The following is a 21,215-nucleotide window of genomic DNA, read 5'->3' on the forward strand; positions in this document are numbered from 1 at the left end:
TGCCTGTTCCTAAGGAAAATGATTGTTACTATACTACATATAGTATGTATGAGCTCTGTCTGAGGTGGGATATGGGAGGGAATCATTCAGTGGCTGAATAACAAACTGCACCTAGACTCCTATGTGTGTACTGATATTATTTCCTGGACAAAATGTACTATTTAGATCATGTTCGGTACGTTAAAGTGTGATGCAGTGCAGCTGCTTTATAGTCGATTCCCAAGGGAACCAAATTACAGGAACACGGAGTGACCCTTACAGTAAATCAAGCAAAATGCTGTTAGATTGTGAGGCTGAGCAGTGTTCCTCTGTACCATTTGACACACTAGTTTTATTCTCTTTAGTTGGTTTATGTTGGGTTAAATATTGCTCCAATGTTCTGGTCTCTATAAAAGCTGACACATAGATGTATGTGTTTATTGTTGATGTTTGTTGGAAGAGAAAGGATGCCAAAGGCTGCTGTCTCTGTGTGCATTGTTCCCTTATTGCTGTCAGCCTTTATGCTTGAGGCGCCCTCATTGCAGTTTGGTATATATGGGTCATTTGTGCTGTGCTGCGCAGAGACAAAACTCTTTTACTTACTGTTGAATATAAATAGAAGAAAAAAAGTTACAGAAAATACCCTTTGCATCACGTTTTGGACAGTTTATTAGCCTGCCTGCAGCTGCATCCTGCTAGCCGTGGTGGTGCTGAGACAGATTGCCCAGGACAGCTGGGCTAAGTCTTAAGCACAGGTGAGACCCAAAAGTGCCTGTGAAGAAGGTAAAAAAAATCAGGCTGGATGTAGCAATCCATCAGTCCTTTCTCTCTTGGTAAAAACAATTGTTTTTTGTCCCTACTTGCTCAGTCACAGGACTTGGGGCCTGCAGGGCTAATGAATGCAGGTGTCTGAGGAGATGACTGCTCAGAGGCGATTAGGAGAAATGGTGCTATTCGTCATGAGAGCACTGCAGGATGAGATCACAGCAAGGCCAGCTGAGGGGGAGCACAGCACAGCCTGCGCTGTGGTTTAATTTAAAATACATCTGCCAAACCCAAGACAAAACTTAAACCTGTGAATTATGGTTATGACTACCCAACTGTCAGATCAATCTTTTCAACTGAGAGGAGTCCTCTCCTTGTACACCAAAGAACATAAGGATGGCCCCTCTTTACTTTTACAGTAAGATCAATTGAAAACTTCATTTATAGACCCTGTAAAAGGTAATGTTGATGCACTGTGCTGCAATAGTGTCTTTGATGATGCTCGGGGAAACACAAAAATGCTGGATGACCCATTAAACCTTGCTGCAGACTGTGCTTGCACTTTTTGCGTCTCATTATGCCCGCCCAAGAAAATGTATTCCTGTGTATAAAAGATGGGTAGAACAGAGTTGGTCATTAATAAACATAAGAGGTGCTTCCAAGGGTTGCTGCTTTAGTTGTAAGATTTTAGAACTGATGATACCAGAAAGATTTTGTGTCTGTGTAGCATTATTTTTACATTTCCTGTTCGCCTGAAACATTTATATCGCTGTGATTGAAAAGAAATCAGTTTACATGTGGTACAACTTTTTGCCTCTGTGTAAACCCTGATTGTATTAAGTACTGACAAATGATACAGCATGTTGCCAATAGTGAGGCCTAGGGGAGCACTAAGTATGTCAGAAGCCAATAGAGTCAGCAGAGGGAGAGGCAGTAGTAGGAAATCAAATGAGAAATAAGAAACAAAGATATTTGTATATCGTACACGGAGGTGAGGTTGTTATTTAGGCTCAGTGAGTTGTGAAAAGAATACAGAAACAGCTGTAACATCATAACAACAACACACACAGCTCTCATAATCCCTCAAGGTGCATCCCAACCATTATTAATGAAACTACACAGAGAAACAATCTCTTTTTTTATATTTGTGCATCGTTCATTCATGCCTGCATACTCCAGCTTTATGTGTTTGTGCCTCATCTGCATATTATTGTAACTGTTTTTATAGCACATGCAAGACATTTCTAGGAATATATGCAGAGTCAAACCACTCTGGAAATCCGGGTGCATTAATAATGTCCTCCTCTTAATGCAACTGATTAGATAATATCTGTGGTATAATGGTGTGAGCTGTTTGCTCTGTGTCTGCATGAGCTTTGTTGTTTGTCCTCCTTGTTTTACGTATTTTCTACCACAGGATAAAGATGTGCAGATTCAGTTATGAGTCTAAATTAGTTATATATATATATATATATATATATATATATATATATATATATATATATATATATATATATATATATATATATATATATATGTATATATATGTATGTGGGGGAGTTCACCGTGAGCAGGTCAGCAGTCCATCACAAGACAAGCACAGAGAAACATCATCATATACATCTCTATATATATAGATGTAAATGGTATATCTATATATATATATAGATATAGTGAGAGATGTAAATGGTTGATGTTTCTCGGTGCTTGTCTTGTGATGGACTGCTGACCTGCTCACGGTGAACTCCCCACAACCAGCTGGAGTAGCATCTCAATTTTTTTGGATTATCCTGTCATTGTCCACTCGGGTGTGGAGAATTGAATTCTTGGACGTTTTCTCCTGAGCTGTTTGAATCTGTTTTGGCTTAGAGCAGGACAGGAAGAAAGGGAGGAAAGTGCACTGTTAATCAGCCTCGACATGGTCCTAGTTCATGTGGTTCCTCCATTTTTAGTTTGTTTTCAGACAGCAAAAAGCAGAGAGCAGGGGACATGTCCCCAGTGTGGCCTCTGTAAATAACTCCTGTGTGTGTATATATATATATATATATATATATATATATATACTTTTTAGGACAGCACTATTGTGAGAGTACAGATGTGACCACAGTGGAGCATTGAAACTTTTGATTGTGTCCTTCACTGGTCTCACAAACAGCTCAGTGAAGTAGCCTTGACATTCACATTTACTAAGACTGCATTGTTTGTTTGTGCATTGCTGCTTAACTGCTCACACACACACACACACACACACTGCTAAATAACACTTATATGTAGAGAATTGTGTACTGTATAGTGTGAGTTACAGAGCTGGTATTGGGCTGGTTTGCTATTCTGTGTTTTACATGACCACAACATTTTAGAGAGAATTTTAGAGAAATGATTCATTAATGAATGGACAGATCATTAAGGACAGCATTGTTTTGTTTGAAGTCTTCACACTACAGACAACAGATAAAGCACTTAGGCATGGTGTGAGAGATATAAGTTTTCGTTTCCTAGCCTCCCCTTCCCATTTGTTATGACTTATTCATGTCCTTTTTTGCTGTGCTCAGGGGTTATACTCAGGTCGATGGGTTGTGGTAGGAGCAAAGTGTTATTTTTGCTGTAAGCCACACTGTAACAACAGTATGAGAAACCTGATGAAAGTTGAGCTCACCACAGTCCCCAGGCCCCCTGCCAGCTTTGGGTGAAGGTCACTGAATTGGAGCAGAGTATAGCAGAGGCGGCTAGAAGTGGCTTTCTATGTAAGGGAAGAAGAGTGAGTGTGAGTAACCGTAAAAAAAGAAAAGGGGAAACAATAAATGAAAAGGACATGAAGTCAAAGACAGATGGTGAAATGAAAAGATTAAGCGCTCAGTAGTTTGTTTGTCATCTCACCCTGTTGCACCAAGGCAACACACACACACACAAACACACTTGCTGTTCTAGTTTAAGGTTGTCACACGGGACATAACGACTGCCCTTCTTGTAGCAACCTATCATAGAGACGAGGCCAAACATTCAAGCTGGCCACAACAACATGTAGTGGAATGACAGCTTGATATCCCTACACACAGGGGGGTGGACTGAAATAGTACACAAAAAGGCATCTTCATATGGCAGATATATCATAAATTCATTTCTTGGTTCAGGCTTACAATTTAATGTAAAAGAATTGGGTAGAGTTTTCTCAACTTCTTATGACTTATATCTTACTTATGTAGACTAATGAAGTTGGCTCCAAAGGACAGAAGAGCCAAACACGAACTTTAACAAAATACCAATTACAGAAAAGCTGGTTGGTATCACACTGTGAACACCGGCTGTGGACACCATAACAGCATCATTGCCTGGAAAACATGCTGGTTGATATTCAGAGATTTCTGCACAGATTTCTGGGCAGGGATAGCTGTTGTTGAATTTTTGTGCACAGGTCCTTTTTTTTTCAAGTAAAAGTGCCTTTACTTTAAGTGAGCCTTGCAAAGATACAGATGCCCACATACAGTAAAAATACATACACTACTGTTCAAAGGTTTGGGGTCACCAGGCCAGGTCTATAGCTTCTCTGATCTGTGATAATTTCACAAGAGTTTACTAATCATCAATTAGCCTTTTAACACGATTAGCTAACACAATGTAGCATTAGAACACAGGAGTGATGGTTGCTGGAAAAGTGCCTCTGTATACCTTTGTATATATTCCATTAAAAATCCAGAGTAGTCATTTACCACATTAACAACGTCTAGACTGTATGTCTGATTACTTTAATGTTATCTTCATTGAAAAAAACAACAAAAACTTTTTAAAAAAAAATAAAGACATTTCCAAGTGACCCCAAACTTTTGAACGGTACATATCCACAAAAAGGTTGACACAGACTGGTGGAAATGTACAGGGTGAGAGGGGGTTTCCAGAGGTATTGTCTTATACTGTCCAATAAGCACTTCTAATGACCCTGTAAACCAATCCACTCCCACACTTCCTCAGTTGCGGCTGTGTTTCCCTCTGCACATTTTAAAGCCCATCCAAGTTGGGACAAACTGAGCCAAAACCACGCTGAGCAGTGTGACAAATGCCTCCCAGTTCTCTCTTTTCACACAAACTCATAGAAAGGTTCACATACTGGGCTCTGACCCAGAGCTGAAGCATGAAAGAACCATCTGAAATCCATCACAGTCAAATCCACTGTAAATCTTTGTCAATAACAAAGACTGAATTCTAAAAAGTCATACTTTTTTTTCCACAGCTGTGATTACAAATAAATTGAAGAGAACATATTTGTAATGCTTTGAATCATCGGATATCACCATTCACCGGCAGCCAGAGTGTCTGTTATCAGGTTCGTGCTGAGACGGTTCAGGACAACAGCCAGGGGAATTGTACTGTAGTATATTTGTGCAGTATTATGTGACAGGCCTGCATGGTTCTACTGCACTACACATGCTGCCTAGCTTGTAATTGGTCTAAGTTTGAGGTTACGAGGTTATGAGCCAGAGGATTGGCATCATGTGGCGTGCCAGGCTGTACAGATGCACCATGTACAGTCTAGCCTGTGGTCTAAAGGATTGCAATCAAAGGGATTGGCCCTGTGCAGTGCGGCTGTGTATTCCAGCATTCTGGTGGAAAATGGTCACAGATATAAAGGTTTAGCTTATTTTAGATTATGAGTTGGGGTTACAGTGTTTGTAGGTGAAGGGATTTCTTCCATATCCCTGCATGATTTTGGTCAGTGGTTTGTTTATTATCTTCATTCTATCTAAACTTAGAGCATTCACTCCCCATTACATCTCATTAAACCCACCAGGAAACAAGTCTGCAACCCAGTTTGGATCCTAAAAGATGTAGGATGTTTTCAGGCTGTGGTGTGAAAAATCGAAACAACACTGAAGACAATCTGCTCTTTAGTTTTGTATTTAGATCAGTATTTATAGCTTCCAGTCTGTGGTTAGGAGAGAAAAGGGAAAGGAATTTTTACGCAGTTATGTGAATTGATAGATGAATGCTCATCTATTACTATAGAGACAACAGGGTGAATCTACCACTGCTTTTTTCAGTTTACTTTTTAAAATTATTGTAGAAAAAAAAACCGGAGTGAACACGCAGTGTAGTCAGAGCTCCAACTGCATGGAAAATATTTTCACGGAGACTTTGAAACTGAGCTTTACAAAAACATACACTGTGAGAAATTGTTCTAAAACCAAGCACAGAACTGTTCACTCCCACGTACGACTCAGTCATTCTGTGTCTTCAAGTCAAATGCAAGCTACAATTTGGTGTCCTCACCTCCTGAATTCTGTGGTTCTGTGTCCTACTAGAATAACACCGCTTAAGACTGGTAGCTGACTTCTGTTCTGTAACAAGTTGCTGCCATCACTGACTCAGTGGACAGTTTGTGTTAGTACACAACAAAAAGGGAGGTTGTGACTTTTTTGACTAAATTGAGTAATGCAGAATAGAGTGCTACTCTTCTCAGGTACTTAGCTGGGTAACATTTACAAATTTCATTGTGTCCTTGTGATGGATGTCTGCACAACATCCACTCCATTACTAAATGTGCAAGAGAAAGTGCACACGTGACTGCCCATGTATCCTATATGTGTCATGAATGACAGACTGGCACGCTCTGCTCATGTCTCAATGATCCACTACCTGTCATATGTGCTGTTTACACCTGTCTGGTTATCATTCGCTCCAGATGTTATGCGTAATAATCACACAATGGCTCACTGTAAAGGCCTTATTGTGGGGGATGTATGCATTTTTATCATGGTTACATGGCACTGAGTGCACACTGCCAGTAAAATGGATTGCTCTTATTACAAGTCTGTTACGAACAAGCAGTCTGTGATTGAAAAGCTTTATTTCATGCTCAGCAGACTTGTAAATGAATGGCTGCGTGAGTAGTTAAAGAGGAGAGATTGTCACATATATGCCTGTGTGTTAGTGGTGTGTGTATCAAGAGGCAATGATGGGATTTCATGAATCACTGTGTTCCAATGCTTCTGCTTATTACTGCAGGGTATTTACTGCATTTAAACAGTATGTGCACTTGTGTGTCTATTTTGCTGTGTGCACGCGAGGAGCCAGCACGCCATGGAATCAATACTCTCCACCAACAAATTACTCGTTTTCTTCACAGGATCGCTTTCATTATTAAACAAGTTTAATGGGATGAAAGTTATTGCATGATAAAAAGCTTTAGTTACACCAAGGTGGGTCTCTGCACGTCAAGGGCAGCAACACGCAGCATGTGTGTATATGCAAAAAGATTCCAGCATGAGAGTCCGATTTCATGCCATGTGGTCACAAATCAGATATCTGACTTAGGACCAAATCCTGAACTAATTTCTAAGTCTAATATCAGGATTTATAAATGTAAACCATCAAGATGAAGGCAAGAAGGCAACTTTGATCCATACAAACCTTATTTTCCTAAAAATAGTTTTGGCTCCTGTTGCACAATTTTACTTGCAACTCTTACAACATGAAAGGACCATAAAACACAGCTAAGGAATTGAGATGCAAAACGTCTAGTTTAAAAAAAAAATCAATGTCAAGAACGACAGCCACATCTGTTTCCAGATTGCTACAGTCCTCTCTATAAACCCGGTTCATGTATATCCAGCTATCTGCCAGGCTTGCAGACCTGAATGTGCAGTTTTAGCAGGGCTGCAGCAGAATAACAGAGGTCAGCCCTGGCTGTGTGCCAGAGCCAGTATCTTACATAAACCACCACAGTGAGAAATGTGTCTGGGCACACTTCACAGGAAACACACACACACAGACACGAGATAACACAATGTGCAAGAGATTTTTATTTTGAAGTCTACATCACAGTTTTCAGGATGGTTCCAGCTGCTCTCGCCATACTGTGTGTGTGTGTGGTAGCGAGACAGGGATTGGATGAGAAACAGGTGCAGCAGGTTATAAAAGAGACAGACAGAAACAGAGAGGGAGATCATAAAAAACATGAGTGTGAAGAGAGGCACTCAGCTTGTTGGCTCTTTTTCTTGAGAGTGAAACCATTATTGCTACGTCAGTCCCATCTTGTCTCAGCTGGTTGCGACATTAGTCGTGAGTCAGGTTATGTCCACTCAGTCCCCTCCTGCAGCGAGCTGATGGGCTGTCACAAAGGCCCAACTGCTGCTCCTAACTCCCTTGAACCTTGGCTGAAATCAATATTACAGGAGCCATTAAAACCCTGTAGAGTTATTTAACCATTTCTCTGTCTTTTTTTCTTTTACTTTACCACACATTCCTAATCTGCAATTTATATCTTTTCATCTGGCTCTCCATCCTTTCCATCTTTCCCTGCCTTTACTTTGCACTCTGGCCCAGCTCTTCTCTTCCTTTGTATTTTCAGGTTATAACTCATTTTCCAGCTGGATGCAGCTGTCATAGTTTTAATGGTACTCATGCTGAAAAATCATTAGTCATTTGATCATTTCACTCATATATAATTGTGGCCTGAATAATGTTTAAATGTCAAGAGTAAAAACTTGAAGTAATCGTTAGCTCCTGCTGGAGATAATGGTTGAGAAGGAATTCAGACTCATGGCTGGCTGGCTTATTGGAGAACATTTTCTGTGTGTGTATATGTGTTTGTTTCAGCACTCAGCAGTCTAGCCATCTAATTAGCCCATTTCTATCCTGTAGTCAGCAAATAAATGTTTATATTATAACTGTCAAGGCTCTTTCCTATGAAGCATTTCCCTATACTCTGATTTCCCAAACAGCAGACTACTTGCCATGATACTCTGTCTTATCTTTATGTGGCTTTGTCAGTATGTTAATCTATGACATCACTCAGAAGTAATCCAGCCTGAGTTAGTGCTAGCTCAGGTGATATAATTGTGATTACATGGAAGGATTTAATATAACAAAATCTAATATGAGATAATAGATGCATATTTTCTGTGTGTGCAGGTCTATTAGTAAGAGAGATGAGTCACATCTGCATGAGGAATATTGCTTTTAATTGCTTTTAGCTATACATTAACGGAGCTTTCCAGAGCTTTCCAGAAATTTTGCTTAATAATATCAGTTTTTATCGGTTACTATTACATGTGCTAAATGTCATGTGATATGATAATTGACTGTATCAATAACTATACATTACACTCTTCAGTGAAATCCATTGCATTGATGACTGCTCTGACAAGACAGCTCATCCGATTGATCGTGTGTGTGTCTGTGTGTGTGTGTGTGTGTGTGTGTGTCTGTGTGTGTGTGTGTGTAGAATTGCTCCATCTTGCTTCTTGGTATTAACCAAAGTGCCATCTGTTGAGGAGGCGAGGCAAAGGGGTTGACATTTGAAGATCATTCCATGACAGACTATGGCAGGACTGTGGAGGAAAATCCTGTGTGTCATTATAAATAGAATTTTGATGTAATACAATTGTAAAGAAAAGAATTGTCCTAAATGTGTTAAGGCTGTGCTTAAGTGTGTTGCTTTATTGGCAAATAAAGTTGTTTCCCCCGCAGACAGTGATGCTTAATAGATGTGATTTAAGTGAACTTTAAACACAGTGTAGTAGGTCACTTCACCTGCACAGTGTTATGAAAGTGTGTTTATTCGATTGTCCAGTTTTCTTATGTCTTGGCTTACCTCTGTGTTTTTCTTTGTGTTTCAGGGTTCCATCGCAATGAGGATATGAAGGCCATTGATGTGCTTCCCATCTTGAAGGAGAAGGTCGCCTTTCTCTCAGGTCAGAAATAATTAGAGCATAATACTGCATTATGATAATGACCTCATGCTCATCAGGTCCATGGTCACAACTCCTCAGCAAGTCATTCCATATTGTACTTTTTCTTATTGTCAGAGCCAGTATTGCCACACAGTCAGCTGTTGGATAGACTGTAGATGACTTGTGCATAGATGAGTTTAGCTGATTTAGCCAGTTATCTCCTGTAAGCCAGGACAACAACACTGGAACACACTGTATGTAACGACGCACAAATGTCACAGCATGCCAGATGGGGTATGTTTTCTTAAAGAATTCCAGTTTCCCTTATCATACTTGGAAGTTATTTATGGACCCTCACTTATTTCTCTGACTCATCCTGGTTCTGACCTGACCTTTACCTCATTAACTGCACAAGCATCGGCAAATATAGTTGTGTGTGATTTCAGAGAGTACTTTTCTCTGTTCATTGTTTGTTGCTGCAGTGTGACCAAAAGGCTATTACCAGTCTTGTCATCGTGAGACTAATTTGACCCCTTACACTTCAATTTGACTCAGTATAGCTGTGACTAATTGCAGACATATTCACAGATGGTACCCATACAAATGAACTGCTGTCATCTCAGAGCAGTGCTGCACTGTGTAAAGATCTCTTTGTGGTAGAATATTGGAGGGTATGTGACTCCACTTCAACAGAAGCAGCAGATATATCTGTCTTGCTTATAAGAGGAATGTAAAGCTTCTCTTGGTTTCTGTGTGTCTGGCTTCTCCCGAACAGTTCCAAAACAATCTCGGATCAATAGTAAATAAACATCTATATATTATGTATATACATAGATATGTATATATTTTTACTGAAATCTCACTCCTTGATCTAATTTCTGTCCAAAGGTGGCAGAGACAGACGCGGAGGTCCCGTTCTCACTTTTCCAGCACGGAGCAACCATGACAGAATACGACCTGAAGACTTGCGCAGGCTTATAGCGTACCTGGCCACTATTCCCAGGTAGGGACTGTATGCAAAAACACATACAGACTGAGTATGGATGTATGCTCTGCTAACTGTGCACAGAAACACAAGTGCACATGCTCTGATTCTCCGATCCTGGGCTAATTTGAAACAGGCCTCTCTGCTAACCTACACACTCCACCCATCTCATTGCTTTCTTTGTGTCACACTTTCCCACCTTGCTTGGATTTAAAAAAAACAATGAAGCAAAACCTGAGGCTACAAAGAGCCAGGATGGTTTAATTTTGTATTCTCTGGGGAGATTCAAACCCCCATCCTCATTTTTTACCCTCTCATTTCCTCTCAGCTTTCTAGAAAAAGCTACTACTCTTTTATGTAGGTTACCACTCACCCTGCTTAGCCACTCTCACACTCTCGCACTGTTATTGATAACGTCTGGTTCAACTGGGTTGCTTTCAATTAAACAACGGTTGAGCTCAAAACATGTAGCTACAGGAAGTTCATGCAGGCTTGATCTTCACATCTAAAAGCACTTGTGCTTCACATGTAATGCATACGTATCGCCCGACTGTCCTGTTTGGAGCCCATAGTGATAAGCTTGGAGGGATGCTTGCACTCTTGTGCTGCATCTGATCTCCTCTGTGCTGTTCTTTTCATGGCTTTGCAGGTCTAGTGCTTTAAAGTCTTTTTCACAGTAGAGTTTGTAGGTTTGTCTTAAGGCGCGATATGGTCCAGATAGTCACTGAAAGAAAGAAAAAATGGGTCCAGGAGCATGTCAGGGAAGACTATACTCAAAGCCAGCAGTTCCCTGGGTTAAACATTTGCTTGACAACTTTTCTTTCTTTAATTCTTCTCATTTTATATTTAAATTCCCACTATGTAGGATCATCCAGCAACAGATTGTGACTGCAGTAGCACATATTTTTTTTACATCTTTTTCAGAGAGAAATGTAAAATCATGTTCTAGGTTATATTCCATATAAAGACAATGCATATTTCTTCTACTAGTATTTGAGAGCATATTGTAGTGCTCAAACTGTCTCCAAATAAGTAATAATGTAATCATGATATTTATAAATGAGCTTTTTTGTATGTAAGTATACTTGACTCTGATCACAATTCAGCCACTCAGTGGAAGAGCGGATTGTACATGAATATGATTCCCATCATGATCTCCATGATGTAACTTTCATTCCTGTACATTTATATCTGGTTTCATGTAACACACCTTAATGTAAAGTTTGGAGTGCAGATCAAATTAAATATAAGGCTTGAGAGAGACCAGCTCCGTCTTGCCATTGTTGCTCAATGTTAAAAAAATAACAAATATGAGAGGATATGGTGCATTACTCTAAAAGGGCAAGCAGCACAGTCCTGGACAGTTGATGTAGTTGCTGTAAAAAGTATTTTTTAAGAAGACAAACAGATTAGTCAGAGGGTACCTGTAATCTGGTTTGAGAGCAAGAAGTATCATAACTCAGAATAAGGCCAGAGTTTCAGTTTTACCCTCCCTCCCTCCCTCTCTTTCACTCGCTCTCCTCTCTCTCTCTCTCCTCTCTCTATTTTCTTCTACCCATTTGGCCGCTGATGTGTTTTCAGAGAGTGAGGTCAGTGTGAGATAGAGCAGGAGGGCCTGTGTCTGCTTTTCTGTGTCCCAGCTAGACACATTCAGATTAAAGCCTATAATACTGAGAAACTAACCTTTTATGGAATTGTACAGCAGCAGGACTCCTGGTGAGTAGCGGTGGAAATTTCAACGGTTGAATGTTTTAACAGTTTTTTTCCTCTCCAGATGCTGTGGAGGACGGGATCTTTTGATTTAAATGATTTTTTTTTCAGTTATAACAGACCCTGTAAAAACAGCTCTTCCTGCAGTTTTCTATGTTAGTGTTGCAACGATTTATGACATTTTTTCTTTTTGTTTTAGACATTGTTAAACTCTGGTCTGGCCCAATGGTTTTGTGTTAGCACTGTAAAATCATTTACTCCTTTGTTTGACCTCTTTATTTATTCTCTTCTGCAGTGAGGAGGTGGCCAGACATGGCTTCACAGTCATTGTGGACATGCGTGGTTCCAAGTGGGACAGCATCAAACCTCTGTTAAAGATCCTTCAGGAATCTTTTCCGTCTTGCATCCACGTTGCGCTCATCATCAAGCCGGACAACTTCTGGCAGAAGCAGAGGACCAACTTCGGCAGCTCTAAGTTTGAATTTGAGGTGAGAGGCAGTCTGCCTGTCTTAGTTGACGTTTTTAATATGGGATTCATTGTCATCATTGTGATGTTTTAAAGAAGCCATTACACAGCTTTGCATGATCTATTTTGAGTGCTGGTGTATTTATTTTTACCTGATGAAGATACTGCTATTGCTCTGTTGAACTCTTGTTATAAGCTGTTGGATTTCTAGCTAGTTTAGCCTAGCCATCGGCCTCACTTTATCAGTCTCTAATTGGACTGCTGCTCTGTGACAGTGGCACTATTCTGTCCCGTGTGGGCATGAGGAGCTGGTATATTTAGTTCTGACCCAGTTACTATGGAAACAGATTATATAGGACATGGCAAAGAATCCCATCTGTAGTGATTTGGGTTTGGATAAGCTGCTTTTTTATGATGCACCATTGATAAGTGCTGCTTTGATAGAGGAGAGTCGAGATGTGTTTTTACAAATGCTAAAAAAAAAAATACTTGTATCTAGAAACTGGTGATAGAACTCTTCTTGCAGCATCTTGTAATGAATTTTTTAATGATATAAATCATTGAATCTTTCCTTAAAAGTCTTAAGATCCACTTCTGCTGTTTACAATTTAAATAAAATTACAAAACCATTTGCTTTGTTTGTGTTGTGTTCACTTTCTCCAGTGAACCTCAGCACCTTCTGTTTTTACTTCCTTAGAGTTTATATTCCTGTATTTGCAGCTTATTAACAAAAACATGAATGCTCTAGTTTTGCCTTTTGTCGCCACACCTATCTAAACAGTAGAGACGCAGAGCACTGACTTTGCACATTCTTTTCATAATCTAGGTTTAACACTGTAAATGTTTTGAATAGTTAACATTTAATTAAGTTGCAGTTTGGGGATGACGATATGTTCTGATTGTTCTCCTTTTCTCTCTCTGTCCATTATAACTCTTTTAATTTTGTTCTTTCTTTACTTCCCCTTCACTTTTATTTGTTCTACATTCACCCCAATGACAGACGGTGATGGTCTCCTTAGAGGGTTTATCCAAGATTGTGGACCCGTCCCAGCTGACAGCTGACTTCGAGGGCAGCTTAGAGTACAACCATGATGACTGGATTGAGGTTCTTATACTTTCATTTTTTTATATTTGTCACACAGAAGGTCTTTAACTGAGGACCTTTTGTGTGTTGTAATCAGCAGCTCTTCTCTTCAGTTCAATAGAATTTCAGCTTTGGAAAAACCATGTTGTTTTTCAACTTTTACCAGGTGCGGCTCTCATATGAGACGTTTGCCAGTGATGCGGCGCGGTCTTTGGCGCGCCTTGAGGAGCTCCAGGAAACCTTGTCCCAGCGCGATCTCCCACGAGACCTGGAGGGGGCTCGGCGGCTAATGGAAGAACATGCTGCTTTAAAAAAGAGGGCCACTAAGGCGTCGGTGGAGGAGCTTGACACGCAGGGACGCAGGTTGCTCCAAAGGCTTCAAACTGTAGGGAGTGGAAGCAGTGGTGAAAGTGGGTATGGCAGCCGTGGTGCTAGTGGAGATTCTAACGACCATCACCATGGCTTCCACGTGCATGCGGACGCACACAATCTGGTAGCTAAAGTGACTGGTTTGTTGGATAAGCTGCATGGGACACGGCAGAATCTGCAGCAGCTGTGGCACATGAGGAAGCTGAAGTTGGACCAGTGTTTCCAGCTGCGACTGTTTGAGCAGGACGCTGAGAAGGTCAGTGTTCTATTAGGTTTCAACATGTTTCAGATGTGGTTAACATGCTCAAGTTAATTGGGTCCTGACTGCTTCTTCATCAGTTTCTCACTAACATGTTTAAGTACCACCATGTTACATGTACTTCAGGCTGCATAGGAGGTAATCTTCTGCTCAATTTTAGTTTTAGTGTGGTTATGAAAACATTACATTATCTCAGACTATTAAGTCCTCTGACCAACTTTCATTCTCACACAGGCCAGATTAATATGTCTGTGTATTCATATAGACCTAAAAGCTTAAAATTATTTTAACTGTGTGTACATGGAACTAGAGAGCGGACCATCATCTGTCACGATGTTTGAAGATGGTTTGCTTCTAAATCAGTTCAGTTACATGTGATGAAAGCTTTAGGATAATTACAAACACATAAGAGGAGGCCCTGTTATTTCCATTGCTGTTGCTGAGATAGAAAGGCTTTTCATTTGAAGTTCCTTCTATAAAACTAACTGCATTTTCTCCATGTCGCCTGTGTGCAGATGTTTGATTGGATCATGCACAACAAGGGACTTTTCCTCACCAGTTACACAGAGATTGGAGGGAACCACCAGCATGCTGTCGAGCTGCAGACACAGCACAACCACTTCGCTATGAACTGCATGGTAAGACGCCGTCTTTGTCTTTGCTGTGAAAACACACACACATGCATAGAAACACACACACATGAAAGCTGTGCAATCACAAACTATCATCATTACTGTCATTCACAGTAACAGGCGCAGGCCTCTTGTCTCTGCACCAAACACCAAACGAACCTGCACCTCTTCTTGTTCACAGATTTTATTCTAGTCCATTCTCTCTGTCAGGCTGTAGACGGATATTTTCTGTCCTGCTACTGTCTCATATTATTCAGCTGTTTTTTTTACTGCTCTCCCTCCATCCTGCCCTGCTCTGCTCTCTTTTGTCATGGAGCTGTTCCTATAATTGACCCACATTGCCTCTCTGCCCCTCCTATAGCCATGTGCTGCCCTCTGCTGCACTGCCTCACACCCCTCCCCGCCCTTTCATACCTTAGTGTGTAGCTCTGCTGCAGACTAATAAGTGCAGCTGAGGACATTGTATTGTATCGACTCCTCAGTGTTAGAGTGGTCTGTTCTGCCAGTTCTGATCAAAACCTTTAACCCTTTGAGTGAGAACGACAGTACATCTCTCCCTGGCCATTTTCTTCCTGTTTGTTGTCCACATCATCCTTTTGTCCAACCTTTCTTTTTAATTATCATATATTGATGATGGATTATTGCTAACTATTGCCAATTATTGTGAGGTTGAACCAGGCCGTACCAGGCAAACTTATGTCAGAGAAATTGTTTTGGACTTTGGCTTGAAATTAGGGAAAACAAACAGCCAATTACTTCTAGTTTGAACATAAAAAAACACATTACAGTGAGGGGCACAAATGTTGAACCACTAACCTGTCTAATTGTATCTGAGTGTAAGCAAGGGAGTGAATGGTAAATCCCAAGTGTAGCAGTGTAACACACCATTTGTAGTTGGGTTAACACTGAGTGACCACCGACTCCTCCACCCATTCTTCCACAGGAAGCTGTGTTTCCCCTTCCTGTTGCCTGCCTGCATGGCAGAATGGAAATACGTAGTATATATATATATATATATATATATATATATATATATATATATATATATACCGTATGTGTGTGTGCGTGTGTATGCAAATGTATGTTTATATTGCGATTCTTCCTGTGTCCACTTACTTTTCAGTGTTTTCCCTGTATGTCTGCTTTCAGCAAGTACAAACAAGGTGACACTGATAAAGCCTTTGTACGTGTTGTATTATATTGTGGCAGTACACAGCATTTTGTTAGTATCAGCAAGACACAGAAATACATATGACTGTTTTGTGTAAGCGATGGTTTAGACCTAATGCCGATAGTGTCTATATGTTATTATGGAAGTGTTAATGTGTCACAGTTATGTTACTAGTATGCCCCCTATAGGAGGCACTTAACAAACACAGAGGAATGAAGGACAAACAAAGGTCCCTGATTATGTAGAACTATTTCACACGTTATGGTGCCTGAGCTAATGATGATGCTTGTTTTGATTAAGCAGAACAGAGATGTGTTTGATAGGAAATACAAGTTAATTAAGCTGAAATGATTTTATTATGTGTTTCACAAGATTGCAGCAGAACTTTTTGCAGAATGGATTGTAGCTTTCTCATGCTGTTCATTAGTAGAGAGGAAAAAGTACATGTTCTGGGCTTTAGTAAAACAGACAAGGTAACTTTGATAGTAGAATAAATGACTTCATATGCCAGAGGTGTATAAGCTATATATTTGAATTGAAACATATCACCATACAAGTGCAAATTAACCTTTAAAACATATTTTAAAATTACATTTATAATAATATGCAGATAGAATATGATATAAACACAGGTTTGCCCCAGTATGTTGTGTTTATTCATTGCCTTTCTAGCTGCGCTTGGGATAGTATTTTGTACAATTCCACGAGAATGCCATATCACAGCCTCCACCATTCATGCCCGGGCTATAGAGATAGAATGTAGTCCCATTCATTTTCTTCTGTCAACAAAAATAAAGTTGTTAATTGCTATCATTTAACTTTAATTTTTTCACACAGACATGTAAATTAGAAAATATTCTTACCTCAAGATCCTCATAATTGAGCACGAAGAGGTCAAAACATTCATTGTTACAGTCAGAGGGTTCAGTGCTGGAAATGTGGTAAATGGACTTGCTGACGTATTTAAACCACCCTTTAAAGATAAACAACAATCTCATTCATCTCTACAAGACAGATAGTTATGATGAGTCATATGCTCATTCACCACTTACCTAGTTCCTTTTTCAAAATATTGATTTCTGTAGCTAGATTGTCTATTTTTGCATCCATTCCAGTTAATCTGTAATCTGTTATGAAAGAGATGGTCATAAATTAGATGCATACACCTCACAAAAGATTTTTTTTCAATCAAATAATCAAATGAAATATTTAATATAGAGAGCAGACTCACAAGCAAAGCTCAAACCGATCACTGATGCGATTAACAGAATGCACAGCACCACCAGACCCAGTGTAGTATGCTTGAAAAGGGCTAAGAAGAAGATAATATTACTAAGTTACTGCTGTATGATAATGCTTTGTGTTTCTGTTATCAATATAGTTTTAGTACCTGAATTTGTACATTACCTAGATGTGATGGTCGCCTTTGTCCTTGTGCTCTGTTCGTGTGCCATCTAATAGTCTGGTACCTGTCAGATGGAGGGTGGAAGGAGGGTAGAGCAGGACCTGGGTGTCCAGTGTCCAGTGCAGCCCTATCTTTTCCCACCTTTCCTCTTGAAGAGGGGACTGGGTCTCTTCCACCTGAATCCTCATTTCTACCTATTGTATCGCCATTTTCGTAAATATCATCTTGTTCTGGCCATTGTTCTCCGTCCATTGTCATGTATTCTTCATCAGCATCACCTTGTGCTTCAGCAGGGCTTGCCATTGTTGAGATGGCTTGCATTGTGCATGCATTAAATTTCATGTTCATGTAAATTGAGTAGGAGGGAGAGATTTAGCCAGCCTGAATTATACATGATAGCCTGAACAGAATTTATAAACATGATTTGATTATATTTGGAATGGCTGCAGCCTTTGGGAGGTGTCATAATTATTTTGGTAGCAGAAGTAATGGGTTACTGAAACAACAGGAAATAAATATGTGATAATAACACCCTGACTTGTTCACTAGAATACAACTGGTAAACACTGAAACTTACTGGAAGGCATGGATGTTCATTTGGCTTTGGTTTGTATACGAGAAGATATTCATAGAGATTAGAAGTAGTTCCAGTGAAGAGAACTAGGTGTTGTGGGATGGTGAGATAACAAGTCTACCTGTGACAATTATTCAAAGCTGTGGTTTGTGGTTTAGCATTGTGTGGGTGGCTTGTTGTTGTTATGTTTTCACCGTGTACATGAACTTCATATTGGGAAAATCCAGCATGGATGTCAGCAGTTGGTTTTCTCTTATTACTGAAATGTCTGAACTCAACATAGTAATATGTTTAAAAGTACATCCGACTTCTCTTCAGAAAATACTTGTTTTCATGCCTGTTGGGCAAACCAAACAAGCTTATATGAAAACCTATAAGTGAACCAGTGGTCCACTTATTTTTCAGTTTATTCCTATACAGCTCGTGTACAGACATTCCTCTAACTTTTATCACTGGCAAGCTCATCCATTCACAGTATTGACAGTCTTTTTAAAGGCATACTTAATGGAGGGAAGGAAGGTTCAGGCTAATTGAGGTGTGCTGTGTCTCATAATGTAGAGCCACATTAAAGGTTTTTTCTATTTGTTGACAGTGTTTCATCCAGTTCTGTATTGTTTATTCCTCTGTAGATTTATTGATATCTGGGTCAAACAGTATTGTCCCTTTTTCTGCTTTCTTCTTCTTCTTCTTCTTCTTCTTCTTCTTCTTTCTCCCATGCCAGCATCAGGTTTTAATTAGGAATAGTATTTTCCTATCTCTCCCCCAGCCCTTCCTCAATCCATCAGTTTTGGATTAAGTCCTTACCACCCAGTGTGTTTGAGTAGTTGAGTAGTTTTTTTTTTCATCCCAGCCCCCTCCTCCTCCTTCTTCTTCTGTGTGTGTCTCCCTGAGGTATTATGTGTCCTCTCCAAAATAATCGTACTTTCATATACAACCACATAAAAGTTATTGTAGCTCAGAGACGGACTGTACTGTGATATTAGATTTGTGTGAATTTTATAATAGGATTATAGTAGTTCTACTGTGCACTGCTGTTCTTTTGTGTATTTGAACTCACCTACTGCTGTGCACTTCAGAGCCGTTGAATTCCCTTGCTCTCTGATGCGATCCATACTTCTTAGCCCACTGCTGTCTTGTTATCCTTGAGCCAACATAAGGCTTAATGTAATGCTTTTGATTTTTGATTATGGACAGTGGGGAAGGTCCTCTTTCATTACAAGCAAAATTAAAGCAATTAAAATACTATCTCTGCACTTTATTGTCAGAAAACAACCTCTGTATTATTGAGATATTAAGCAGAGGTGAAACTGCAGAAATCCTGTTTCTAGAATCATCCTGCCTCCGTCTGAGGTCTGTGGCTGGTGTTTCAAAGGTGCATCTTTCCTTTCCATTGTGATCGAAAGAAGAAAACTAAGAGCCATAATAGGCTCCACCAGCAACAATTGAATAGAATAATAACAGGCTGTTAACACAGTTGTTAATTAGCGTTTGCTGATCCGTGCCTATCTACACAAAACAGCTTGGAGCCCATATATTCAAAAAAACTGAAAGATTAAGAGGCAAATGAGCTTTTTTATTATTCACTTGGGGTAAGCTCCCCCATGTGAATGACTTTTTAATGTCCACAAGGTTGTGTGTGCCTCCGTCTCACTTTACTTACTATCAACATGAATGTAATTGTGGCGTTTATGTTTCCCAAACACACTTTAATTGCTTTGCACAGCCAATCTTGGCCATGTGAAGACATGCACCATAGCACACAATATATATAACCCCAACAAAACTGTTCCCAGCAGCCCATCAATGTACTTGCCCAGAATGCACAAATCGAACCAAAAATCTTTTAGAAATAGAAATAATTATTGAATCTGTCCTGCCTTTTTTTGTGTCTGTGTCTCTGAAAACAGAATGTGTATGTAAACATCAATCGAATCATGTCAGTGGGAAACCGGCTCCTGGAGTCGGGCCACTACGCCTCCCAGCAGATTCAGCAGATCTCAGGCCAGCTTGAGCAAGAGTGGAAGGCCTTTGCTGCAGCACTGGATGAACGCAGCACTCTGCTGGAGATGTCTTCCAGCTTCCACCAGAAAGCAGATCAGGTATAGACACACAACACTGCTTTAAAACGAGAAAACCAAATTAATGTTTGAAGGATGTCATTAGATCACCAGAGGCCTGACACATCACAAATGCATAAAGTAAAATGATCACAAAAATAAAAAATCTGCACACAGTATTTTCTGGATGTATTTATGTATTTTGTCATTTGTACTCTCTGGAATAATTTAGCTTTACTGTAGGGCAGTTATATGCTTTTTTAAAGGCAGAAACATTATAAATAGCAAATGGCAACAAAAATACAATTTACACTGGGGTAATTTTCAGAGACCTAAACAACCATTTAAACGATCAATACCACTTTCAATTGTTTTGCCTATGGTTGCAGTAACAGTGCATTAGTCAGTTGGTGACACCTGCTGTTTGCTGCTGTTTGAGTGGCTGCTTTTCCGTAGTCTCTCATGTTCAGGACATTCTTATAAGTTATTGATGTTACTTGTTGCTGTCCCTGTATGACATCAGTGTTACAGGCATCATTGTGTATGTTTTGGCCTCTACACATGACACAGGCACATGAAGTATATGTTTGAGATACACATTTTACATTTACAGAAACATAACTTCTTTACATTTGGGCAGTACAACCACATAGCACATAGTGTTTGTAACTTGCACAATGATACCAGAGTCTTAATGTCTGCATAGTACACTGTATATATAGATGTGGTGATATCATGCTTGTGTTGTCTATTCATTCTTCAGTACATGAGTAAAGTGGAGCCGTGGTGTAAGGCGTGTGGTGAAGGAGAGCTGCCCTCCGAACTCCAGGACCTGGAAGACACAATCCACCATCACCAGGGACTGTATGAGCACATCACCACTGCATACTCTGAGGTTAGTGGTCAGATGCCGCATACATACTGTGCATGCATGCTGATTTAACAGAACATGCATATAATATGAATATACAAATAATATACAAATAATACTACCCATTCTGATGTCTAACAATAGGACTGATTGTATACTTCAGGCACAATAATAAATATAAAAAAAACCTGTATACAAAATATGTCAGAGATATAAATAACA

General features: G+C 39.8%; 2 protein-coding genes across 5 annotated transcripts in view; one reads left to right on the top strand and one right to left on the bottom strand.

Annotated features, from left to right (window-relative positions):
• Positions 1-21,215, top strand: part of triob (trio Rho guanine nucleotide exchange factor b) — an 81,694-nt gene that overhangs the window by 21,389 nt on the left and 39,090 nt on the right. For all 3 annotated transcript variants that reach the window (XM_028424637.1, XM_028424638.1, XM_028424639.1), the window contains exons 3-10: positions 9,357-9,431; positions 10,299-10,413; positions 12,401-12,593; positions 13,572-13,676; positions 13,822-14,280; positions 14,799-14,921; positions 19,973-20,164; positions 20,886-21,017. In XM_028424637.1, coding sequence (XP_028280438.1) covers positions 9,357-9,431; positions 10,299-10,413; positions 12,401-12,593; positions 13,572-13,676; positions 13,822-14,280; positions 14,799-14,921; positions 19,973-20,164; positions 20,886-21,017 — 1,394 coding nt within the window. The remainder of the gene's footprint in view (positions 1-9,356; positions 9,432-10,298; positions 10,414-12,400; positions 12,594-13,571; positions 13,677-13,821; positions 14,281-14,798; positions 14,922-19,972; positions 20,165-20,885; positions 21,018-21,215) is intronic.
• Positions 16,562-17,770, bottom strand: LOC114448028 (uncharacterized). 2 transcript variants are annotated; one of them, XM_028424642.1, is made up of 5 exons: positions 17,494-17,770; positions 17,318-17,398; positions 17,139-17,213; positions 16,950-17,059; positions 16,562-16,862 (listed from the first exon to the last, which is right to left on the bottom strand). In XM_028424642.1, the coding sequence occupies exons 1-5, from the start codon at positions 17,747-17,749 to the stop codon at positions 16,755-16,757; spliced, it is 630 nt and encodes a 209-aa protein (XP_028280443.1). In that variant the 5' UTR covers positions 17,750-17,770; the 3' UTR covers positions 16,562-16,754. The 2 variants fall into 2 exon arrangements, with proteins under 2 accessions (XP_028280443.1, XP_028280442.1); XM_028424641.1 differs by having other exon boundaries at positions 16,562-16,865.

The sequence above is a fragment of the Parambassis ranga genome, chromosome 16, assembly GCF_900634625.1.
Source record: "Parambassis ranga chromosome 16, fParRan2.1, whole genome shotgun sequence".
NCBI lineage: Eukaryota > Metazoa > Chordata > Actinopteri > Ambassidae > Parambassis > Parambassis ranga.

Coding starts and splice junctions, on each gene's coding strand:
- LOC114448028 (XM_028424641.1), bottom strand. CDS start 17,749: ATGACAATGGACGGAGAACAATGGCCAGAACAAGATGATATTTACGAA. Junction 17,214..17,317: donor GATCGGTTTGAGCTTTGCTT/GTGAGTCTGCTC, acceptor CTTTCATAACAG/ATTACAGATTAACTGGAATG. Junction 17,060..17,138: donor TATTTTGAAAAAGGAACTAG/GTAAGTGGTGAA, acceptor TTATCTTTAAAG/GGTGGTTTAAATACGTCAGC.